General features: G+C 70.3%; 1 protein-coding gene across 4 annotated transcripts; it reads left to right on the plus strand.

Annotated features, from left to right (window-relative positions):
- Window positions 1-5,163: 5,163 nt before the first annotated feature.
- On the plus strand, window positions 5,164-24,820 carry NLGN3 (neuroligin 3). 4 transcript variants are annotated; one of them, XM_029067784.2, is made up of 7 exons: window positions 5,164-5,537; window positions 6,007-6,066; window positions 14,687-14,746; window positions 15,339-15,488; window positions 18,015-18,200; window positions 22,075-22,864; window positions 23,910-24,817. In XM_029067784.2, exons 1-7 carry the CDS (start codon window positions 5,432-5,434, stop codon window positions 24,712-24,714), a joined length of 2,157 nt encoding a protein of 718 aa, XP_028923617.1. In that variant the 5' UTR covers window positions 5,164-5,431; the 3' UTR covers window positions 24,715-24,817. The 4 variants fall into 4 exon arrangements, with proteins under 4 accessions (XP_028923617.1, XP_028923619.1, XP_028923618.1 ...); XM_029067785.2 differs by lacking the exon at window positions 6,007-6,066 and having other exon boundaries at window positions 5,165-5,537; window positions 23,910-24,816; XM_029067783.2 differs by lacking the exon at window positions 18,015-18,200 and having other exon boundaries at window positions 5,342-5,537; window positions 23,910-24,820.

The raw sequence follows: 24,820 nt of genomic DNA on the forward strand, positions 1-24,820 counted from the left end.
GGCCGCGTGGGCTCAGCGTTGTGTCGCGGGGGGCCGCCGGGGAGTCCCGGGACGCGGGTTCGGGCGGCGGCGTTCCTCGCCGCGGGGGAGGAGTCGGGGGGGCGGGGGACGCGGGTTCCGATCCCGGGTGACCGAGGCCGGAAGGTGGGGGTGGAGACCGGGAGCCCCGCGGGGGACCGCCCCGTCGCCCCGCGTCCGCCCCCGGCGCTCAGGACGGCGCTCGGCGCCTGGTAAGGGAAGCGGCGCGGCTCGGTGGAAGGAGCCCAGACCTGGGGATGGGAGGTCGGGGGTTCGGGTCCCGGCTCCGCCGCTCGGCAGCCGCGTGACCGCGGGCGGGTCGCCCGGCTTCTCTGGGCCTCGGTTCCCTCGTCTGGAAAACGGGGATTAGCCGGGAGCCAAGCGGGGGACGGCCCCGTGTCTCCCCCGGCGCGTAGGGAGCGCTTGACGGATACCGACGTCGTTATCGGTAAGTGCTTCGCGGATGGTGTCATCGTCACCCTTAACGGAGAGAGGCCGGGCTCGGGGGTCGGAGGACGCGGGGTTCTAATCCCGGCTCCGCCGCTCGTCCTCCGTGGGACCCGGGGCGAGCCAGGTCGCTCCTCCGGGCCTCCGTGGCCTCGTCCGGAAAACGGGGACGAAGCCGGCGAGCCCCGCGGGGGGACGACCCCGCGTCTCCGCCGGCGCTTAGGACGGCGCTCGGCACAGAGTGAGCGCCCGACGGAGGCCGTCGTGATGATGGTCGTTTCTGTCGGCGATAACGGGAAAGGCCCGGGCTCGGGAGCCGGGGGGGGCCCGGGTTCTAATCCCGGCCCCGCCACCCGTCGGCCGGACGACCTGGGGCGAGTCGCTCGGCTTCCCCGGGTCTCGGTCGCCTCATCCGGAAGATGGGGACGGAGACCGCGAGCCCCACGTCCGCCCCGGCGCTCGGGGCGGTGCTCGGCACCCAGTGAGCGCTTCGCAGATACCGTTATCGTCGTCGACGAGGGAGAGCGGCCGGGCGTCCGAGGACGCGGGTTCTAATCCCGGGTCCGCCGGGCGACCCGGGGCCGGCCGCTCCGCCCCTCCGCGCCACGGCCACCCCCTCTGGAAGACGGGGACGAAGACGGCGATGACCTGGTCTCCGCCCCGGCGCTCGGCGCGGGGGGAGCGCCTCGCCGGGGCGCTCGTCGTTCCGGGCGGGAGGGAGGGTGACCCTCGGGTACCGGGGCGAGGGACGGGGGTCGGGGGTCATCGGCGGGGCGCGGGGCGACCGCCCCCCGCCTTCCCGGTTTCGGGCGGGGGGTCCCGACGTCCGCCGGCCGACCCCGGCGACCCCTCGGACCGGAGTACGCGCGCGTACGGGTCCGACAGACACGTGGGCTCCTCCTCCTCCGACCCCTCCCCAGGGTCAGCGCGGCGGCTGGGGAGTCGGGGGTGGCGGGTTCCAATCCCGGCTCCGCCCCTCGTCCGCCGAGTGACCTCGGGCCGGCCGCTCGGCTCCCCCGGGCCTCGGCGACCTCATCTGGGAAACGGGGATGAAGCCGGGGAGCCCCGCGCGGGACGACCCGGTGACCTCGCGTCTCCCCCCAGCGCTCAGAACGGCGCCCGGCCGTAGCGAGCGCTCAACGGAGACCATCGTTCGTTATCCTCGGGGGCCGGGGGTCGGAGGCCGCGGGTCCCCATCCCGGCTCCGCCGCCCGTCGGCCGGGCGACCCCCGGCCCGGTCACTTCCCCGCTCTGGGCCTCAGTTCCCTCGTCTGGAAAACGGGGACGAAGACCGTGAGCCCCACGGGGGCCGGGGACGGCGCGCGCCCCGCCGTGCGATAAAATAACGACCTTCGTCGGGCGCCCGTTTGGTGCTGAGCACCGGGGTAGACACGGGGACGTCCGGTCGGCCCCCGTGGGGCTCCCCGGTCTCCGTCCCCATTTTCCGGAGGAGGGAACGGAGGCCCGGAGAAGGGAAGGGACCGGCCCGACGTCTCACGGCGGATGAGCCCGGGCTCGGGAGTCGGGGGTCGGGGGCTCGAATCCCGGCCCTGCCCCTCGTCAGCCGTGGGACCGTGGGCGAGTCGCCTCACTTCTCCGGGCCTCGGTTCCCTCATCTGTCAAACGGGGATGAAGACCGCGAGCCTCACGGGGGACGACCCGACGACCCCGCGTCTCCCCCAGCGCTTCGAACGGTGCCCTGCACTCAGTGAGCGCTTAACGGATACCAACGTTATTCTGGGGGCCCGGGTCCTTGGGGGCCCGGGCCCGGGCCGTCGGCGCTCAGCCCAGCGTCCGGCCCCTAGCGAGGGTTGAACGGACACCGGTTTTTAACGGCACCCCCGCGGCGGGACCCGATCGGCCGAGGCCGTTTACGGCACGCCCCCGCCGAGCGCTTCGACGGGAGACACGCTCGAGAAGCGGGGTGGCCTAGCGGGTAGGGCGTCGGGAGGTCCCGGGTTCTGATCCCGGCCCGGCCACGCTGTCGGCCGGGCGTCCTCGGGCCAGTCGCCCCCCCCCCCACCGCCTCCGGGCCTCGGTCCCCTCCCCCGGAAGACGGGGCCGGGGGCCGGCGTCCGACCCCGTCGGCCCGGATCCACCCCGGCGCTCGGCACAGAGCGAGCGCTCGATGAACACCGCGGTCATCGGGACGATGGTCGGGCTGTGCCGTCCGGCACGACGCCCGGCCCCGAGTAGCCGCGGAAGTGCCACGGTCGGTCTAATTGGCTCGCGTCCGCCCCGGCACCCGGCCGCGGCGCTTCCCGAACGCCCAGTACGCCGCCGCCCTCCCCAGCGCTCGGCGCGGTGCCCGGCACGGGGTAGGCGCTTAACCGATACCGTCGCGACGGTCGTCCCCCGGGCGGTCAGCGCGGAGCCGGGCACGTAGTAAGGGCTCGACGGGCGCCACCGTGACGATGACGACGCTCTCCCCGGCGCCCGGCTCGGCGCTCAAATAAAACCGCGACGACGACCTCCCCGGCGCCTAGCACGCGGTCAGCGCTTAACGGATACCCCCACGGGGACGACGACCGTCTCCCCGGCGCCCGGCACACGGTAAGCGCTCGGACGCTACGGTCGGCGTCGTCCCTCCGGTGCCCGGCACGTAGTAAGCGCTTAATAGACGCCACCCCGATGAGGACGACCTCCCCGGCGCCGGGCCGGGCACGTAGCGCTCGACGGATACCCCCGCGAGGACGACGACGGTCTCCCCGGAGCCCGGCCCGGCGCCCTTCACGTGGCGCTGACTAGATAGCACCCGGATGGCGACGACCTCCCCGGCGCCCGGCCCGGCGCCCGGCACGTCTTGGGCGCTCGACGGACGCCCCCGCGAGGATGACGACGGCCTCCCCGGCGCCCGGCCCGGCACACGGCGAGCGCCGAACGGCCACTACCGTCCCGGCGATCTCCCCGGCGCCTCGCGCCGGGCCGGGCACGTAGTAAGCGCTCAAATACCACGGCGGCGCCGCCGTCCCCGGCGCCCGGCACACAGTCGGCGCTCAACGGACACCCCCGCGAGGAGGACGACGACGACCTCCCCGGCGCCCGGCACGTAGTAAGCGCTTAGGGGCTACTCCGGCGCCGCCGACGTCCCCGGCGCTCAGCCCGGGGGTCCGTGGCCGGCGGCGCCCCCCGGGAGGGGGAGGGGGGAGGGGAGGGGGCCCCTCCCCCCGGCCCGCGCGCGGCCCCGCGCGCGCTCCCGGCGCGCATGCCCGGCGCGGGGCGCGCCCACGGGCCCGGCGGACGAGGACGAGGAGGAGGAGGAGGATGGACGCCCCCGGGCCCGGGCTCCACCCCGCTCCGGCGACCCCCCGGCGGCAGGTGAGCACGGGGGGGACCCCCCCCCGCCCCCCCCCCGCCCCCCCCCCGCCCCCCAGCTCCCTACAACGCGCTCCTCCTCCCTCCTCCAACGCGCGCCGGGCCTCCGGCCGCTCTCCGCCGCTCCCGCCCGGACCCCCTCCCTCCATCTCGCCCCCCCACGCCGCTCCTGCCCTCCCTCCCCCCTCAGAGCGCCCCATCGCCCCCCCCCCATACCGCTCCTGCCCTCCCCGCCCCCTCCCCAGCGCAGGCCTCCATCCCCTCCCCCTCCGGCCGGATGCGGCCAGCTCTCCCTCCTTCCCTCCCTCCCTCCCTCCCTGTAGCGCTCCAGGGCCCCCCCCCCCCCCCCGGGCGCCCCATCTCCTCCCTCCCCATAGGGCCCCATCTCCCACCTCCCTCGAGGGCTCCATCCCGTCCCTCCCCAGAGCGCCCCATCTCCTCCCTCCCTCTAGGCCCCCATCTCCTCTCTCCCTATAGGGCTCCGTCCTCTCCACGGAGCGCTCCGTCTCCTCCCCGGAGCGCCCCAGCCCGTCCCCGTAGGTCTCCGTCCCCTCCCTCCCTATGGGGCTCCATCCTCCTCCCTCCCTAGAGCGCCCCGTCCCCCCCCCCCCCCACCCGTAGGGCCCCGTCCCCTCCCTCCCTCCCTATGGCGCTCCCTCCCCGGACCGCGCCGGACCGACCGCCCCTCCCGCCCCCCATCCCCGCATCCCCCATCCCCGCGTCCCCCCCCCCCCGCCCCATCCCCGCCCGCGGCCCCCGGCCGAGGGGGAGGGAGGGGGTTAACGGGGGGAGGGGGCCGGCGGGGAGGGGAGGGGGCGGGCGCTGCGGCGGCCCTGAATGAGCGGGTCTGTGCCCCGGGGTTGCCATGGAGACGGTGAATGGGGGATTGTGTGTGTGCGCGCGCTCAGCTGCGGGACCCCCCCCTCCCCTCCCCCTTGGCATTCCCCTCGCGTCGCCTCTCGGCGCCCGGGACCCCCGCCCCCTCTTAAAGGGGACCGGGGGGCCCCCCCTCCTCCCCTCCCCCCCTCCCCCCTCCCCCGCCCCGACCATCCCTCGGAGGACGGGGGGCGGGGAGGGCGGACCCCACCCCCGGCCGGGACGGGGAGCGGGAAGGGGCCGGGGCCGGGGGCGGGCGTCCCCCCCAGCCCGCCGCGTCTCTCTGTCCCCCGCCGCCCGCAGGTGTGCCCGCCGGACCCCTGAGAGCCGAGCCCGGCCGAGCCCGCCGCCCGCCCGCCCCGGCCCCGGCCATGAGGGGCCCGTGAGGGCCCCCGGCCCGCCCGGCCCCCGTGCCCCGCACCGCCCCGCGCCCCCGGCCCGGACCATGCCGCCCGGGAGACCCCCGGCCCCGTGGGCGCTGGGCCTGGCGCTGGGCCTGGGCCTGGGCCTGGGCCTGGGCCCGGGGGCGGGGGGCCGGGCCCCGGCGCCCACCGTCAACACCCGCTTCGGGAAGCTGAGGGGCTCCCGCGTGCCGCTGCCCAGCGAGATCCTGGGCCCCGTCGACCAGTACCTGGGGGTGCCCTACGCCGCGCCCCCGACGGGCGACCGGCGCTTCCTGCCCCCCGACCCGCCCCCGTCCTGGTCGGGCGTCCGGAACGCCACGCGCTTCCCGCCCGTCTGCCCCCAGAACGTCCACACGGCCGTGCCCGAGGTCATGCTGCCCGTCTGGTTCGCCGCCAACCTGGACGTCGTGGCCGCCTACGTCCGGGACCCCAGCGAGGACTGCCTCTACCTCAACGTCTACGTGCCCACCGAGGACGGTGAGTGGGGCCGGCCCGCGCGGCGGCCTCCCCGCGGCTGCATGCGCCCGCCCGCCCCGCGGCATGCTTCGCCCGGGACCGGGGGGCGCCGCTTCCCGCCCGGCGCCTCCGCCCTCCCGCCCCGCCCTCCCGCCGCCTCCCCGGCGCCCGGGCGGACGCCGGCCGGGGCGCGAGCGCGGGCGCCGGCCGGGGCGCGGGCGCCGGGCGGCCGGGGCGGGGGACGGGCGCCGCCCCGCGCGCCCCCTCCCCCGCCCCTCGCCGGCGGCCCCCGGCCCCGGAGAGAGGGGGCCACCCCGGCCCGCCCCCCGACCGGGTGAGCGGCGGAACCGGGAGGCGGAGGTCGGGGGGCGGCGCCGAGCGCCCGCCCCCCGGTGCCCGGAGGGGATGCATGCCCCCCCTCGCCGCCGCCCCCCCCCCCCCCCGGCTCCGGAGCCTCCTGTTATTTTTTAGTTTTCCGTTCATTTTACAGTAAAGCGGATTTCCAAGGAATGCGCCCGAAAACCCAACAAGAAAATATGTAGGAAAGGAGGTAGGTAGCGGGGGGCGACGGGGAGGGCGAGACAGAGAGAGGGAGGAGGCAGCCCCCTCGCCCCCCCCGGACCGCCCTCCCCCGCCCGCCGGCCGGACCCCGGGGCGAGGGGGCGCCCGCGGGCCGAGGAGCGGGACGGGCCCGGGCCCGGAGCCCCCGGTTTACTCCCGGCGTCCCTCGCCCCGGGGGGCTTCCGCTCCCGGCGTCCTTCGCTCCGGGTCTCGGACAGCCTCCTTGGCCCCGGGCCTTTTTCGCTCCCGGCGTCCTTCGCTCGGGGTCTCCGGCCGGGCCGGAGGGGGCGGTCCCGGCGTCCTCGCCTCCGGATCTTCTGCTCCCGGCAGCCTTCGCTCCGGGTCTCGGAGCGGATCCCGGCGGCCCCCGCCCCGGGGTCCTCTTCCCCCCGCGTCCTTCGCCCCGGGTCCCTCCTCGGGCCGGAGGGTCCCCGGCATCTTTCGCCCCGGGTCTCTCGCTCCCGGCGTCCTCCGCTGCGGATCTTTTATTCCCGGCGCGCTTCACTGCGGGGCTCCGGCCGGACCGGGGGGCTTCCCGGCGTCCTCCGCTCCGGGTCTCCGACCGGGCCGGAGGCCCGGGGTCCGTCCGCCCCGTCGATCGTGGTGTCCGTCGGGGGCTTCCTAGGGGCCACGGGCGGAACGCCGTACTGACCGCTGGGGCGAGGACCCTCCAGCGGGTCGAAAGAGCCCAGATCCGGGGCGGGGGACCCTCCGCCCCGTTGGCCCCACCGGGACCTCGCTCGGCCGCGCGGCCGAGCGGGCGGGGCCCGGGCCCGGGAGCCGGAAGGTCGCGGCTTCCGATCCCGGCTCCGCCCCTCGGCCGCGTGTCCCCGGGCGAGTCGCTCGACTCCTCCGGGCCTCGGTTCCCGCCTCTGGGAAAGGGGGACGGGGACCGGGAGCCCCACGGGGACGGCGCCCGACCCGACCGGCTCGGATCCGGCCCGGCGCCCGGCACGCGGAGTCGGCCGACACCTTCCCTCCCCCCCGGGGTCCTGGGTTCGGGTCCCGGGTCCTCGGAGACCGATCGATCCGCGCTGGACGGTGGACGGGGGCCCCTCTCCCCGTCCGTGCCGTCGGTTAAGCGCCGGTCGTGTCCCGTAAGCGCTTACTACGTGCCGGCCTCTGTCCGTCTCGCGCCGCTCCGAGCGCCGGCCCGCGGGGTCGGTTAAGCGCCGACTGTGTTCCTTAAGCGCTTGCTACGTGCCGGGCTCTGTCCGTGAGGCGCTCTTCCCGAGCGCTCTGACGGTGGTATCGGTTAGGCGCCGACCGTATCCCGTAGGCGCCTACTACGTGCCGGGCTCTGTCGGTCGAGCGCCGTCCTGACCTCTTTAATTGCGGCGGCGGTTAAGCGCCCGTCATCTCCCGTAAGCGCTCGCCACGTGCCGGGCTCCATTTCTCGAGCGCTGTCCCGGGCACCCGACCGAGGTATCGGTCGACGGCGGTCACGGGTTCGAATCCCGGCTCCGCCACTTGTCAGCCGGGTGACCGTGGGCGAGTCGCTTCTCCGTGCCTCGGCGACCTCGTCTGGAAAAGGGGAATGAAGACCGTGAGCCTCACGTGGGACGACCCGATGACCCCGTGTCTCCCCCAGCGCTCGGAACGGGGTGCCCTGCACCTAGTAAGCGCCCAGCAGGTGCCGACATCGGGATGTTCCTTAAGCGCCTCCTACGTGCCAGGCCTTATCTCTCAAACGCTGTCCTGAGCGCTTTGATTGCGGGGTCGGTTAAGCGCCGACGGTATTCGTCAGGCGCCCGCTACGTGCCGGGCCGTATTTCCCGAGCCCCGTTCCGAGCGCCCGACCGTGGCGTCGGTTAAGCGCCGACTCCGTTCCCGAAGCGCTTACTACGTGCCGGGCCCCGTGCTGAGCGCCGGGGGGGGGGGGCGGACGTCAGCGGACCGGGCGAGCCGCGGTCCCCGTCCCACCCCGGGCTCGGGGGCTCCGTCCCCGATTTCTATTTCCGGGAGAGGACGGCGGGGTGGTTACGCCCGATCCTCGCCCTCCGGGAGCTTCCGGCCCGCCGCGCGCGGAGCGCTGCGCCGGGCCCTCGGGAGAGGCCGAGGGAGCGCGTCGGACGCCGTCCCGCCCTCGGGCGGAGCGCTTGGGCGGGTAGAGTCGTTAGCGCTGGCGACGACGATCCCGCCGAGGACGGGGGGCGGTGAGCGCCCACGACGGTCCTACGCGCCGGCGGGGGCGGGAGGAGGCCGTCGGGTCCCGTCTGAGGCTCCGGGTTGGGGCGGGACGGGACAACGGGGAGCGAGTCCCCGCTTGTGCGGACGAGGGGACCGAGCGACTTCCCCGGGGCCCCGCGGCGGGTCGGGCGGTCCGTCCCCGGCGCGGGCGGCGCGCCGGCTCCGTGCGGGGCGCCGTCCTGAGCGCCCGGGCCGGGCCGAGGCGACGGGAGCGGCGGAGACGGTCCCTCCCCGCGGCGGGTTTACGGGCCACGTCGATCTGAAGAGACTCATCGCTCGGAGGCGGCGGCGGTGTTCGGTAAGCGCCTGCTCTGTGCCGGGCGCTGTCCCGAGCCCCGGGGGAGAGGGACGGCCGTCTCAAGTGTCTAATTTAAAGAGAGTCTGATGGGAGAGACGGACTCTGTCGGGGTTATCGCAGCGGACTACTCCGCGCAGAACACTGGGCTAAGCGCTTGGGAACAGGCAGAGATCTCCACCCCCCCGGCCCGGATCTCACCGTCTAATCCGCGCCCCCCCCCCCCCCCGCCCCCGTTATTTGCCGAACGGTTTACCGCGTGCAGGGCGCCGCACCGAGCGCTCGGGAAAGCCGGAAGCGGCGGGGCCGGGCGGGTGGTGCCCGGGCCTGGGGGTCGGAGGGCCGCGGGTTCAAATCCGCCGGGTGACCTCGGGCCGGTCGCTCGGCTTTTCTGGGCCTCGGCGCCCTCCTCTGTCAGAGGGGGATGAGAGTGCGAGCCCCACGCGGGACGGGGACCGGGTCCCAAGCGGGAACCACTCCGGCGCTTAGAACGGGGCTCGGCGCCTAAGAAGCGCCTGATGAGTACCGTGATGATGACGATTGTGTCGATTGCCCCCTCCCCCCGCCCAGTCCCACGGCAAGGGCGAATCCTGGACGCGGTCGGCCCGTCGTGGGCGGGGAGGGGGTCCGTCTCTCGTCCCGTCGCCCTCCGCCCAACGCTCAGTACGGCCGCCCCGCCGGGGTCGGAGGTCAGAGGTCGGGGGCTAGGCTGGCAGAGGCTCACTCTGGGAGGCTCCCACGGGGCCAGCCGCACCTCTGGGGTCAGAGGGCGGCGGCCGGGGGGGAGGTGGGCGGCGGCTCGGGCCGGGAGGCCCCCGTCCGGGCGCCTGCCCCTCCGGGGTCGGAGGTCAGCGGCAAGGTTGGCAGGAATTCACTCCGGGCCGGCCTCGCCCGGGGAGACGGCCCCGTGGGCCGGGGGGTCGGGGGCTGGAGGGGTCGGTTTCAGGGGTCAGCCGCCCCACCGGGGTCAGAGGTTGGGGGTCGGGGGGTAGGCGGGCAGAGGCTCCCTCCGGGAGACCCCACGCCAGGCAGCTGCCAGCCGGTCGATCGACGGTAGCGATCGAGCGCTCGCCCGAACGACGGCGTAGCGGTTAGGCGCTCGTTCCGTCCGACGTTGCTCTAATAATAGTAATAATAGTACCGTTGGCATCTGTCAAGCGCTTACTCCGTGCAGGACACCTTTCTAAGCGCCGGGGGAGATCCAGGGTCATCGGGTCGCCCCACGGGAGGCTCCCGGTCTTCGTCCCCATTTTTACGGACGAGGTCACCGAGGCCCAGAGAAGTGAAGCGACTCGCCCACGGTCACACGGCCGACCAGTGGCAGAGCCGGGATTCGAACCCGAGGCCTCCGCCTCCCGAGCCCGCGTTCTTTCCACTGAGCCGCGCTGCTCCCCCGTGTGGCTGTGAGCGCTGGGGTGGATATGAGTTAATCGGGTGGGACCCGGTCCCCGTCCCACGGGGGGCTTCGCGGGCCGAGGAGGGGAGAGTAGGACCGCGTCCCCGTTTTCCAGTGGAGGAAACCGAGGCCCAGAGCGGCGAGGTGGCCGGATCACCCTGGGTCATTCAGCGAGCGGCAGAGCGGAGATTGGAACCCGGCTCCTCTGACTCCCCGGCTCGTCTTCTTCCCGTTACCGGGTGCCGAGCCCCGTACCGGGCGCTTGGGAGATTTCACTGCTCTGTAGCCGGTAGAGATAATAATAACGGTCGCGGCGTTCGTTAAGCGCTCACTACGTGCCGGGCGGCGTACCGAGCGCCGGAGTGGATCCGGGCGAGGCGGGTCGGACGATCTCTGTCCCGCCCGGGGCTCGCGGTCTCGATCCTCGTCTTCCGGACGAGGGCGCCGAGGCCCGGAGAGGCGAAGCGGCTCGACCCGGGTGGCACGGCCGACGCGGGGGGCGGAGCGGGGATTAGAACCCGGGACCCAGGCCCGAGCTCCACCCGCCGAGCCTCAAGAAGCTGACGGTCTACGGGGGGACCCGGACGGGGGTCGGGGGCTCGCTCCAGTAGCCCCCGGGCCGGGCAGCCGCCCCTCCGGGGTCAGAGGTCGGGCTTCACGGGCCAGGTCGGCGGGGACTCGCTCCAGGAGCCTCCCGGCCGGGCAGCCGCCCCTCCGGGGTCAGAGGTCAGAGGTCGAGGGTTGGTGGCAGGGTCTCATTCTAACGGGTCGTTCCCCCCCCCCCCCCCCGGGGCGGCTTCAGAGGTCAGATGCTGGGGGTCAGGTGTCGGTCGGCAGAGGCCAAGCGGCCTCCTCTCCGGGGTCGGGGGCCGGAGGGCAGGGCTCCTCCGGGGTCAGAGGTCAGAGGGCCGGGGCCGTGCCGAGGGCGGAGAGCGGATGTCGCGGAGGGGGCGGGGGGCGGCGGGGGGTTTGGCCTGGGACCGCCCGGCCTCCGGCCCCAGAGTGGGGGGCGGGTGGGGGGGGTCTCCGGGTTGGCAGCGCCACCCCCTTCCCCGCCGTTCCCCGTCGTCACGCACGCCCCACGTGCCTACGTGTCCCCCGACCTGCTTGTCTGCCGGGTGACCTCGGGGCGGTCACTTCACTTCTCCGGGCCTCAGTTCCCTCATCCGGAAAACGGGGCTGGAGACCGGGAGCCCCACCGGGGCCGGGGGGACCGTGTCCAACTTGGATCTCCACCGGCGCTCAGAGCAGTGCTTGGCACGTGGTAAGCGCTTAACGTATACCGTCGTGGCGATTATTATACAGGCCCCCTGACAGACAGCCTTTTCTCCATCTCTGGTCCCGCCTCTGTCTCTGAAACTCCATCTCTCTCTCTCTCTCTGACCGCGTCTCGGTCTCTGTCTCCGGTCGCGTCTCTGTCTCCGATCACGTCTCTGGTGTCTCTGGTCACCTCTCTTTCTCTCCGCTTGGGTCTCTGTATCTTTTCCTCTCCGACTGTGTCTCTCTTTTATGGCGATATCTCTGTCTCTCTGGTCCCACCTCTGTCTCTGAAACTCCATCTCTCTCTCTCTCTCGGACCGCGTCTCGGTCTCTGTTTCTGGTCGTATCTCTGTCTCCGGTCACGTCCGTCTCTCTGGTCACATCTCTGTCTCTCCGGTTGTGTCCTCTGTGTCTTTTCCTCTCCGAGCGTGTCTCTGTTTCCGGTTATCTCTCCGGTCCCGCCTCTGTCTCTGAAACTCCATCTCTCTCTCTCTCGGACCGCGTCTCGGTCTCTGTTTCCGGTCGCGTCTCGGTCTCCGGTCACGTCCGTGTCTCTGGTCACATCTCTGTCTCTCCGCTTGGGTCTCTGTATCTTTTCCTCTCTCACCGGGTCTCTCTTTTATGGCGATATCTCTGTCTCTCTGGTCCCACCTCTGTCTCTGAAACTCCATCTCTCTCTCGGACCGCGTCTCGGTCTCTGTTTCCGGTCGCGTCTCGGTCTCCGGTCACGTCCGTGTCTCTGGTCACATCTCTGTCTCTGCGCATGGGTCTCTGTATCTTTTCCTCTCCGACCGGGTCTCTCTTTTATGGCGATATCTCTGTCTCTCTGGTCCCACCTCTGTCTCTGAAACTCCATCTCTCTCTCGGACCGCGTCTCGGTGTCTGTTTCCGGTCGCATCTCTGTCTCCGGTCACGTCCGTGTCTCTGATCACATCTCTGTCTCTCCGGTTGTGTCTCTGTGTCTTTTCCTCTCCGAGCGTGTCTCTGTTTGTGGTTATCTCTCTGGTCCCACCTCTGTCTCTGAAACTCCATCTCTCTCTGCCCGTGTCTCCGTCTCTTTCTGGTCGTATCTCTGTCTCCGGTCACTTCCGTGTCTCTGGTCACATCTCTGTCTCTCCGCTTGGGTCTCTGTGTCTTTTCCTCTCCGAGCGTGTCTCTGTTTCCGCTTATCTCTCCGGTCCCGCTTCTGCCTCTGAAACTCCATCTCTCTCTCGGACCGCGTCTCGGTCTCTGTTTCCGGTCGTGTCTCTGTCTCCCGTTACGTCTCTGGTGTCTCTGGTCACGCCCCGTCTCTCCGGTTGTGTCTCTGTGTCCCGGTGATATCTCCGTCTCTCCGGTCCCACCTCCGTCTCTGCATCTCCATCTCTCTCTCTCTGGCCTCGTCTCCCTCTCCGATCATAAGCTCCGGTTTTGTCTTTTTCTACCGATCTGTCGCCGATCGTGTCTCTGTCTCTCCCCGCATCTCTCCATCTCTGTTCCTGGCGCTCTCCCCGGCTCTGGCGGCGCTTCGGTGTCTCTGCCGTCGCCTTTGTCTCCCTGTCTCTCGGCCCATTCGATCGCTGCCTCTGGGTCTCCGTCTCTCGCTCTCTGACCTTGCCTCGATCTCCGTTTCTGCTCGTTTCGCTGTTTTTGTATTTTGTCTCTAGTCGCGTCCCCATCTCCGACCGTGTCTCTCTGTCTCCGGTCATCACTCTGGCTCCGGAGGCCTCTCCGTCTCTCTCGCGCTCTCTCCGCATCTCCGTCTCTCTGACCTTGGCTCTCTCTCCGTTTCTCGTCATATCTCTGCCTTCGCATCCCTCCGTCATTCGGGGAATGTCTCCGTTGACTGTTACATCCTCCTCTCCCAAGCGCTTAGGACGGTGCTCTGCGCCCAGGAAGCGCTCTCTAAACCCGACTGCTGGACCCCTGTGTCTCCGTATCTCTCATCCTGTCTCTCTCCATCTCTCTTTCCGCTCATATCTCTGCCCGGGGTGGCATTTCTGTCTCTCTCCGATGGAATCTCTGTCTCTGCCTCTCCATCTCTCCCTGACCTCGTCTCTACCTCTCTTTCTGATCGTATCTCCGCCTCTGTCTCTGGTTATATCTCCGTCTCTGAGGGCGTAGCGCCTTCTTTCTCCAGTTCCACCGCCGTCTCTGGTCGGATCTCCGTCTCTCTGCCCGTGACTCCGTCTCTTTCCGCCTCCGCCTCTTAGTCGTCTCCCTGCCTCTGAATCTCCCTCTGGTTCTGTCTCCGACCGTCTCTCGATCTCTGCGTCTCTCCGCCCGCGTCTCTCCGTCCCCCGACTGTCTCCGGACTAACCCTCCCCCTATTTCTGGTGGCTCTCTGCGTCTCCCTCTCACTAGATGGCATTTCCCGAGCTCCCGCGCCGTGCTGAGCGCTCGGCAGAGCGAGTAGCCGCGGGCCTCCGGTCCGCTGTGCGCGGAGCGCTGCGCCGGGCGCGCGGGAGAGGACGCGGGGCGCCGCCCTCGAGGAGTCTGCTCCCCGCGTCTCTCTGCCTCTGCCCAGCCCTCGGTCTCTGGATCTCCCGGTGTGTCTCTGTGTCTCTGCCTCCCCCGCCCGGCCCCTCCGAGTCGCCTCCGCTGGCCCAGGTAGGGGTCCGGTAGGCGCCCTCGGGGCTGCCGGGGGGCCGCGGGTCGGGGCCCGGAGGCCCCACGGTAATATAATAATATCGCCCCACAGTACCAAGGATGGTGTCGGTTCAGCGCTCACCGTGCGCCGACCACTGTTCTAAGCGCCGGGGCAGAGACGAGGCCGTCGGGTCGCCCCCCGGGGGGCTCCCGTTCGGCGGATGAGGGAACCGAGGCCCGGAGAGGGGAGGCGCCGCCGCCGGACCCGCCCGTGCACGCGGACCCGGGGAAATCCGGCCGCGGCCTCGCACCCGGGCTCAGGTCGCCTGGGCCGGCCCGCCCACTCGCACGCACGACGCGCCCACCTCAACCCGGGCGGGGCGCGGGTGCGTCGGCCGCGTGACCCCGGGCCGGTCACTTCCCCTCCCCGGGCCTCGGTTCCCTCCTCCGGAGGACGGGGACGGAGACGGCGGGCCCCACGGGGGCCGCGACCGACCCCGTCGGCCGGGGCGGCGCCCGGCGCGTGGCGGGCGCCCGCCGGATCCGTTCGCTCGTCGGGTGGCGCTCACGGCCCGCCGGACGCCCGGGAGAGGCCGGCCGGGCCGCAGACGGTTGCCCGTCGCGGGCGGGACCGGGCCCGTCCGGCGCGTCGCCCCCCGGCGCTCCGCGCGGAGGGAGCGCTCGGTCCGGCGCCGACCCCGCCGGCCCCTTCCGGCTTCGCACCCGACGCGCCCGCCCGCCCGGCGGCCGGGGGCGGGGAGGGAGAGGGGCGGCGAGGGGCCGGGCGCCCCCGCCCCGGGGTCTCCCCGGTTTTGAACGATCTCTCTCTTGTGTTTTGTTCTCTGTCCGTGTGCTGTCCTGTCTCCCTCCCCCGACCCCGTCCCCAAATCCGGTCCCCAGGATCCGGCAGTAAGAAACAGGGCCAGGACTTAGCCGATAATGACGGGGACGAAGACGAAGGTATTGGGGGGCCGGAGGGGTCGCGGCGGCTGGTGCATGACGCAGAGCCCCCCCACCCCCCCGCCCCGCCCCCCGTCCGGCCGCCCGAGGGACGAGGGGCCGGCGGGGAGGGGGCCGCCGGGCGCCCCGGTCCGGAGGCCCGGATCCGGGAGGGTCTCCGGGGGACCCGCCCCGGCCCGTCCCGCGGGAGGAGACCCCCCCCCCCGGCGCCCCCCCCGCCACCGTCGCCGCCGACTCGTTTCAGCGGGGGCCGCTCCCCGGTCGTCCGAGGGGGAACCCGGGCGTCCCGGGGCGGGAGGGCAGGCCGGGCCCCCTCCCCCGGCGGAGCCGGGCCCCCGGGGTCGGGGGGACGGGGTCGGCCGCGTCCGGGGGGACGACGGCCGGGACGGCCGGGGGGGGGGGATGGGGCGGGGAGCCGGGGGGAGGGGACCCGGGCTCCCCGGCCCTCCGCGCCCGCCCGGCCGCCGCGGCGCCCCGCTCGCCCGCCTCTCCGTCCGTCTCACGCGTCGGGGGCGTCGCGGGGGCGGGGAGGGGGCGGCCGGGCGACCCCCTCCAGCCCACCCCCGTCCCCCGTCTCCCCTTCCGCCCTCAGACATCCGGGACGGGGGCAGCAAGCCGGTCATGGTCTACATCCACGGCGGCTCCTACATGGAGGGCACCGGCAACATGATCGACGGCTCCGTCCTCGCCAGCTACGGGAACGTCATCGTCGTCACCCTCAACTACCGCGTCGGCGTCCTCGGTGGGTGACCGGCCGGGCCCCCCCCGCCCCTCGCCCCCGGTACCCGGGCGCCCCCGGCCTCGTAGCCCGTAGCCGGCTTAGACCGGGGCTCGGCGCGCGGGGGGGAGCTCCACGGGTCCCCCGACCGCTCCCCGTCCCTGCCCCTACCCGCCCATCCGCCCCGCCCTGTTCGCGGGGCGCTCGCTGCGCGCGGAGCGCCGCGCCGAGCGCTGGGGAGGGGACGGTAGAACGGCAGCGAGGAGGATTGCCGGGCGCCCCGTCGACCACCGGGGCGGATGATGATGATAATGACGTTGGTATCTGTCCAGCGCTTACTCTGTGCGGAGCGCCGTTCTAATAATAATAATAAGAATAATGTTGGTATTTGTTAAGCGCTTACTATGTGCCGAGCACCGTTCTAAGCGCTGGGGTAGACACAGGGGAATCGGGTCGTCCCACGTGGGGCTCACAGTCTTCATCCCCATTTTACAGATGAGGGAACTGAGGCACAGAGAAGTTAAGTGACTCGCCCACAGTCACACAGCCGACGAGTGGCAGAGCTGGGATTCGAACTCATGAGCCCTGACTCCAAAGCCCGTGCTTTTGCCACTGAGCCACTGAGCCACGCTGCTTCTCAATAATAATAATAATAATAATAATGTTGGTATTTGTTAAGCGCTTACTATGTGCCGAGCACCGTTCTAAGCGCTGGGGTAGACACAGGGGAATCGGGTCGTCCCACGTGGGGCTCACAGTCTTAATCCCCATTTTCCAGATGAGGGAACTGAGGCACCGAGAAGTTAAGTGACTTGCCCAAAGTCACACAGCCGGCGAGTGGCAGAGCCGGGGTTTGAACCCATGACCTCTGACTCCAAAGCCCGGGTTCTAAGCGCTGGGGGAGATACGGGGTCGTCGGGTCCTCCCACGCGAGGCTCACGGTTAATCCCCGTTTTCCGGATGAGGGAACCGAGGCCCAGAGAAGCCAAGTGACTCGCCCGCAGTCACCCGGCTGCCAAGGGCCGGAGCCGGGATCCGAACCCGTGCCCTCCGACTCCCAAGCCCGGGCTCTTTCCGCCGAGCCGCGCTGCTTCTCCGGACACGAGCGGACGGGCCCGGACCCGGTCCCCGTCCCCCGTGGGGCGGGGACGCCGAGGCCCGGAGAGGCCGAGCCGCTGGCCCGAGGCCCGCCCGGCGGGCCAGGGGCGGAGCTGGGCTTAGAACCCGTGACCTGCCGACTCCCGGGCCCGGGCTCCCTCCGCTCGGCCACGCCGCTCCCCGTTCCGGTGCGCGCGGAAGGCGCTCGGTAAATACCGCCGCCCGGTCCGTCGAAACCGGGGGATTCCCTTGGAGACCGTGGGCGCGGGCGGGGATTCCGTCGCTGAATCGTTCCCCCGTCGCCCGCCCCGGCGCTCAGCCCACGGTCGGCGCTTAACGGACCCTTCGGTCCGTATTAGGGAGCGGCGGCGCGGCCCGGCGGCAAGGGCTCCGATGCCGCCCGGCCGCTGGGTGACCTTGGCCGAGTCACTTCCCCTCTCCTGGAGAAACGGGGGCGGCCTAGCGGGTAGAGCCCGGGCCTGGGAGTCGAAGAGAGCCGGGTTCTCATCCCGGCGCCGCCTTTTGCCCGTCTCGTGACCTTGGGCGAGTCGTTTCACCTCCCTGGGAGCCTCCCTCCGACCTGATCGTCTCGGGTCCACCCCGGCGCTTAGCACAGCCCTTGGGGCGCGGTCCGCGTCTAACGGACGCCTCCGCCGGGGCGGCGGCGTCACGGGGGCGGCGGGACGCGGCCGAGCGAGAGAGGATGCTGTGTCCGACCCGATCCGCTCGCGTCCACTCCGGTGCCCGGCACGTCGTGAGCGCCCGACCGGCGTCGCCGTGGTCGTCGTCATTATCCCCTGGGCCTCGGTTTCCTCATCCGGAAGACGGGGGTGGAGGCCGTGAGCCCCTCGTGGGACGGGGACCGTGTCCGGCCCCATTTGCCGGCATCCGCCCCGGCGCTTAGCACGGTGCCCGGCACAGAGTAGGCGCTCAACACATCCCACCGTTATTCCCGTTACCGGCCCGCCGGCCGGTCCGGGGGTCTGCACGGAGTCGGCGCGGAGCGGATAGCACAAGGATTTCTCTCCAGGGAAGCCCTGCCCCTGGGGAGGGGAGGTGGGGGGGGTCCTTTGAGGTCACCCGCTACGGGGAGGGCCCGGGGGTCCACCGGCAGGCGGGCGGGGAGGTGGTCTCCATGACGACCCGGCTCCGCAGCAGCAAATCCCGGCAGGTGGGCGGGAAGGTGGTCTCCATGGTGACGGGGCTCCTCGGCGGCAAATCCCGGCGGGTGGGTGGGCTGGCTCGTTTCCACGGCAACGCAGGTGACGCGGGGCGTCCCCCCCCCCCCCCCCCCGGCCCGGCCTCCCGGCCTCCTCTCCCCTCGGGCCTCCGCGGGCGGGTGGCCGCCGGTCTCTCGGGGCGGGGATGGGGGGGGCGTCCCGGGCCGGGGCGGGGGTCCCGGCCGGCCCCGGCCCGGCGGCGGTGAAGGCCCGGCCTGCTGTTTGCGGTCAGGTTTCCTGAGCACGGGAGACCAGGCGGCCAAGGGCAACTACGGGCTGCTGGACCAGATCCAGGCCCTGCGCTGGGTCAGCGAGAACATCGCCTTCTTCGGCGGGGACCCCCGACGCATCACCGTCTTCGGCTCCGGCATCGGGGCCTCGTGCGTCAGCCTGCTGACCCTGTCCCACCACTCCGAGGGTGAGCCCGGGGAGGGGGGCGGCCGGGGGCGGCCGGGCGGGGGGGCCCGCGGCCGGACCGGCAGCGACGACGGTGACGGCGACGACGGCGGTACCCGCGGAGCGCTCGCCGCGGGCCGAGCGCGGTCCTCGGGCCAGGGACGGGGTCGTCGGGCCGTCCCCCGGCGGGCCGTGGGTCTTCAACCCCATTTGACAGGTGAGGGGACTGAGGCCCAGGGAAGGGAAGGGACCGGCCCCAGGGCTCTGGTCCCAAGGCGACGCCGCTTTTCCGGCGGTGTCCAGGGAGCGCTCACGGTGAGCGGGGACCTCGGCGGAGTCCCGTCGCTTCCCTGGGCCTCCTCCGGCGGGCTCTACCCGCTCGGCCGCGCCGCTCCTCGGCCCGCTCGCCCCGTCCTCCCCGTCGTCCCCGGATCCGGAGGGGACCGTCCGTCTCGTACGGAGCGGCCGTGGGTCCGGAAGCGGAGGGGTGGTCGGCCCGGGTCCGGAGGATCGGGAAGAGAGGCAGCGCGGGGGACGGCGTCCGACCCTCTGTCTGCCCCAGCGCTTAGAACGGCGTTTCGGGCGGCGCGCGGTCGACGGACACGAGGAAAAAAAAAATGGATCGGCGGGTGCGTCGGCCTCGGGGACGATCCACCGGTAAACGGACCCGTTCGCTGCCCACGGGGAGCTGACGGTCTAGAGGGGGAGACGGACGGGGAGAGAAATAAATCGCAACGTATTAGATAATCGGCTACAGATACGAAGAACCGGTCGACGGATGATATTTACCGGGCTCTTATTCTGTGCCGGGCACTGTACTAACCGCCTGGGAGAGGACGCCGCCGCGGAGTCGGTGGATACGTCCCCCCGCCCACGATGGGCTCACGGTCTGGAGGGGGAGACGGAGGTGAAAATGCGTCCCTTGCGATATTTCACTTGATAAATTGTAAATACGCTTATAATCAATTATAAGTGTATTTGTATCCTTGCTGTTATCGTCGTTGATTGAATCGGCCCATCGGGAGTATGTATTGAGCACTTAGTGTGTGCAAGTAACCACCCCCTTCTAGACCGAGAACCTGCTGTGGGCAGGGATTAGTCTCCCTCTGTTGCCGAATTATACTTTCCAAGCGCCGGGTTCAGTGTTCTGCCCACAGTAAGCGCTCAATAAATACGATTGGATGAATGCCCGGCGCTCCGAGGAGAGCTCGGGAGGGGATATTTTTCAATCCCTGCTGAAAAATAGCTGACGTTCGTAACCGTTTCTTCCTCTTGGTTCCTGTTAAGCGCTTACTGTGTACCAGGCACTGTTCTAAGCGCTAGGGTAGATACAAGCCCACGTGGGGCTCGCAGTCTCAACCCCCATTTTCCAGATGAGGGAACTGAGGCCCAGAGAAGTGAAGCCACCGGCTCCGGGTCCCACAGCAGAGAGGTGGCGGAGCCGGGATTAGAGCCCAGGTCCTTCCGACTCCCGGGCCCGCGTTCCAGTCCCAAGGCTACGCTGCTTTTCCGGTGGTATCTATTGAGTGCTTGCTCTGAGCGGAGCCCTGGGACCTGGGGTGAGGCACTTGACTTCTCCGGGCCTCAGTTCCCTCATCTGTCAAATGGGGATGGGGACGGCCAGCCCCACGCGGGACGGGGACCGGGTCCGGCCCGATTAACCCGTACCTCCCCCGGTGCTTGGAAGAGTGCTCGGCACTTGGTAGGTGCCTAAGAAGGACCGTCGTCATAATCGTTATCATTATTAGTAGAACAGTGCGCGGCACACAGTAAACGCCTAACAAGGACCATCATCATTATTATCGTTATTATTAGAACAGTGCTGGGCACATAGTAAGCGCTTAACAAGATCCATCATCATCATCAGAACAGTGCTTGGCACATAGTGCTGAACAAGGACAAGCATTGTCATTATTATTTTCATCATCGTTAAGATTAGAACAGTGCCGGGCACTTGGCTCTTAACAAGGACCATTATAATTATTTTACTATCATTTTATTGAAACCAAGTGCTTAAGAAGAACCATAATTAATATTATCGTTATGATTAAAACAGTGCTTGTCACGTAGCACTAAACAGGGGCCGTAATTGTTGTCCTTATCCTTATCATCAGGACAATGCCTGGCACATAGTAAGCGCTTAACCGGGACCGTTATTATTGTTATTATCGGGACAGTGCTTGGCACAGAGTAAGCGCTTAGCAAGTACCATCATCATTAAAACGGGGCCTGGCAGTAGTAAGCGCTTAACCAGGACCGTTATCTTTATTATTATTATTATCATCAGGACAGTGCTCGGCGCCGTGTAAGCGCTTAGCAAGTACCACCGTCGTCATCGTTTGGATGGTGCCTGGCACAGAGTAAGCTCTTAACCAGGACCGTTATTATTATTATTATTATCAGGACAGTGCCTGGCACAGAGTAAACGCTTAACAAGGACCGTCGTCGTCATTATTACCATTAGAGTGGTGCCTGGCACAGAGTAAGCTCTTAACCAGAGCCATTAATATTATTATTATTATTATTATTATCATTAGGACAGTGCCTGGCACAGAGTAAGCGCTTAGCAAGTACCACCGTCGTTATCATCATCATCGTTAAGACGGTGCTTGGCACAGAGTAAGCGCTTAACCAGGACCGTCGTCATTATTATTATCAGAACGGTGCCTGGCACATAGTAAGCTCTTAACCAGGGCCATTAATATTATTATTATTATCATCATCATCAGGACAGTGCCTGACACAGAGTAAGCGCTTAGCAAGTACCACCGTCGTTATCATCATCATCAGGACGGTGCTTGGCACAGAGTAAGCGCTTAACCAGGACCGTCGTCATTATTATTATCATTAGCAACGGCGCCTGGCACATAGTAAGCTCTTCGCCAGGGTCATCATCATTATTAATATTGTTATTATCATCAGGACAGTGCCTGGCACAGAGTGAGCGCTTAGCAAGTACCACCGTCATCATCGTTATCGTTAGGACGGTGCCTGGCACAGAGTAAGCGCTCAGCGAGGACCGTCGTCATTACTGTCATCGGTAGAACGGTGCCCGGCGCGCAGTGAGCTCTTAACCGGGGTCGTCATCGTTATTATTATCATCAGTACAGTGCCTGGCAGAGAGTGAGCTCTTAACCGGGGCCATTATCATCATCATCGGGACGGTGCCCGGCACAGGGTAGGCGCTCAGCGGGTACCACCGTCGTCACCGTCCGGACGGTGCCCGGCACGGAGTAAGCGCTCGACAAGGCCCGTCGTCATTATCGTTATCCTCCGAACGGTGCCCGGCACGTGATGGGCTCTTAATCGGGGCCATCGTTATCATCATCATCATCGGGACGGTGCCCGGCACAGGGTAGGCGCTCAGCGGGTACCACCGTCGTCACCGTCCGGACGGTGCCCGGCAGGGAGTAAGCGCTCGACAAGGCCCGTCGTCATTATCGTTATCCTCCGAACGGTGCCCGGCACGTGGTGGGCTCTTAACCGGAGCCGTCATAATAAGTAGCGTCGTCGGGGCGGTGCCCGGCACAGGGTAGGCGCTCAGCGGGTACCACCGCCGTCACCGTCCGGACGGTGCCCGGCACAGGGTAGGCGCTCGACGGGGCCCGTCGTCGTCATCGCGATCCTCAGGACGGCGCCTGGCCCGTAGTAAGCGATCGCCGCCGTCACGATCGTCGGGACGGGGCCCGGCCCGGAGCAGGCGCTCAGCGAGTACCACCGTCGGGCCGGCGCCCGGCACGTTAACGAGCCCCGCCGGCCTCCCCGGCGGGGGCGGCGGCGGCGCGGGGAGAGGCGGGAGGGCCGCGGCGGTGGGCGGGGGGCCCGGCGGGCGTCCGGCTCCCCCGGGGCGGGGCCCCGCGTCCACCCCCCCGCGTCTCCTGTCCGCCCCCGCGCAGGGCTGTTCCAGAGAGCCATCATCCAGAGCGGTTCGGCCCTGTCCAGCTGGGCGGTCAACTACCAGCCGGCCAAGTACACCGGCCTGCTGGCGGACAAGGTGGGCTGCAACGTGCTGGACACGGCCGACCTGGTGGACTGCCTGCGGCAGAAGAGCGCCAAGGAGCTGGTGGAGCAGGACATCCAGCCGGCCCGCTACCACGTGGCCTTCGGGCCGGTCATCGACGGCGACGTCATCCCGGACGACCCGGAGATCCTCATGGAGCAGGGCGAGTTCCTCAACTACGACATCATGCTGGGCATCAACCAGGGCGAGGGCCTCAAGTTCGTCGAGGGGGCGGTGGACCCCGAGGACGGCGTCTCGGGGGCCGCCTTCGACTACTCCGTGTCCAACTTCGTGGACAACCTGTACGGCTACCCCGAGGGGAAGGACACCCTCCGGGAGACCATCAAGTTCATGTACACGGACTGGGCCGACCGGGACAACCCGGAGACCCGCCGCAAGACGCTGGTGGCCCTCTTCACCGACCACCAGTGGGTCGAGCCGTCGGTGGTGACCGCCGACCTCCACGCCCGCTACGGCTCGCCCACCTACTTCTACGCCTTCTACCACCACTGCCAGAGCCTCATGAAGCCGGCCTGGTCCGACGCGGCCCACGGCGACGAGGTGCCCTACGTCTTCGGGGTGCCCATGCTGGGCCCCACCGACCTCTTCCCCTGCAACTTCTCCAAGAACGACGTCATGCTCAGCGCCGTCGTCATGACCTACTGGACCAACTTCGCCAAGACCGGGTGAGGGCGGGGGTGGCGGGCTCCCCCCCCTCCCCCCCCGCCCGGGCCGCCCGCCCCGCGGCCCCCCCATCCCCCGGCGGCCCCCGCTCCCCGACCCCCCCCCGTCCGGCCCCCGCTCCCCGATCCCCCGAGGCGGGGCGGGGAGGCCGCGCGACGCCAACTCGGGTACGCGGCGGGCGCTTCCCGCGGGCCGGGTTGGACGCCGTCCCCGTTTCCCGGACGGGGAGACCGAGGCCCGGGGAAGGGAAGGGGCCCGCCCGAGGTCACCCGGCTAGACGAGCGGCAGAGCCGCCGTCGGGACCCCCTGACTCCCGGGCCCGGCCTCTAATCCCAGTAACAATAATAACGGTATTCCGGCGCTTACTGTGTGCCGGGCACCGGGGTGGATGCGAGTTAGTCGGGTTGGACTCCGTCCACGCCCCCCCCCCCCCCCCCGGGGCCCGCCGTCTCCGCCCCCGTTTTCCGGATGAGGCGACCGAGGCCCGGAGGAGGGAAGCGACCCGCCCGAGGTCCCCCGGGGCCCCGAGCCGCCCGAGCCGCGCCGCCCCTCCGTCCCTCGGGACGGCGACCTCGTCGTGGGCGGGGGAGACGTCGGCTCCTCTCTCGTCCCCTCCCGGGCGCTCGGTACGGTGCCCCTGCACGGGCGGGCGCTCGGCAGATTCGTCCGTTCGTCCGGTCGCGTCTGGCGAGCGCCCCCGGAGAGCTCCGGCGGGCCGTGGAGCGGCGCGGCGGGTCGGGGCCGGGAGCCCGAAGGGCGCGGGTCCCCGTCCCGGCTCCGCCGCCCGTCGGCCGGGTGACCCCGGGCCGGCCGCGGCTCCGCTTCTCCGGGCCTCGGGTCCCTCGTCCGGCCGACGGGGCCGGGGAGCCCCGCGCCCGGATCCCCCCCCCCCCCCCGCCCGGCGCTCCGGACGGGGCCCGGCGCCCCGTCGGACGGGCGAGGGGGGGGCCCGCCTCCGGCCGGCGGCCCGCGGCGGGGAGGGACGCCCGGGCCCCCCGGCTGACCCCGTCCCCCCCGTCGCGGGGGGGCTCCTCCGTCTGCTTCCAGGGACCCCAACAAGCCGGTGCCCCAGGACACCAAATTCATCCACACGAAGGCCAACCGGTTCGAGGAGGTGGCCTGGGCCAAGTACAACCCCCGCGACCAGCTGTACCTCCACATCGGGCTCAAGCCGCGGGTCCGGGACCACTACCGGGCCACCAAGGTGGCCTTCTGGAAGCACCTGGTGCCCCACCTCTACAACCTCCACGACATGTTCCACTACACGTCCACCACCACCACCAAGGTGCCCGGGCCGGACGCCACCCGCCGGCCCGGCCCCCCGGCCCGGCCCACGCAGCGGCCGGCCGGGGCCCCGGCCTACAGCCACGAGGGGGCCCGGGACGGGGGCCGCGCCGCCGCCGGCCCCCCGCCCGGCGCCGACCCCCGGGACTACTCCACCGAGCTGAGCGTCACCATCGCCGTGGGCGCCTCCCTCCTCTTCCTCAACGTGCTGGCCTTCGCCGCCCTGTACTACCGCAAGGACAAGCGGCGGCGGGACCCGCCCCGGCCCCCCAGCCCCCGGCGGGGGCCCGAGGAGGAGATGGCCGCCCTGAGGCTGGGCCCGGGGACCCCCGAGGGCGAGGCGGCCGGGGCCGACGCCGCCCCCCGCGACGCCCTGCGCCTGGCCGCCCTCCCCGACTACGCCCTGACGTTGTGCCGCTCCCCGGACGACCCCCCGCTGGTCACCCCCAACACCATCACCATGATCCCCAACTCCCTGGTGGGGCTGCAGACCCTGCACCCCTACACCTTCGCCGCGGGCTTCGCCGGGACGGGGCTCCCGCACTCGCACTCCACCACCCGCGTATAACCGCCGGCCCGGGGGGGCGACGCCGCCCTCCCCCCGGGGGCCCGGGCGACCCCCGGCCTCCCCGACGGCCTCCCGCCTCCGCTCGCGCTCTCCCCTCTCCGCCTCG

This window comes from Ornithorhynchus anatinus, chromosome 6, assembly GCF_004115215.2.
Source record: "Ornithorhynchus anatinus isolate Pmale09 chromosome 6, mOrnAna1.pri.v4, whole genome shotgun sequence".
NCBI classification, from domain to species: domain Eukaryota; kingdom Metazoa; phylum Chordata; class Mammalia; order Monotremata; family Ornithorhynchidae; genus Ornithorhynchus; species Ornithorhynchus anatinus.

Excerpts from the sequence above, each read along its gene's own strand:
- NLGN3 (XM_029067784.2), top strand. The coding sequence starts at position 5,432 with ATGCTGCCCGTCTGGTTCGCCGCCAACCTGGACGTCGTGGCCGCCTAC. Across the intron at positions 6,067-14,686 it reads GAAAATATGTAGGAAAGGAG|GATCCGGCAGTAAGAAACAG; the intron begins GTAGGTAGCGGG and ends TCCGGTCCCCAG. Across the intron at positions 18,201-22,074 it reads CCTGTCCCACCACTCCGAGG|GGCTGTTCCAGAGAGCCATC; the intron begins GTGAGCCCGGGG and ends GCCCCCGCGCAG.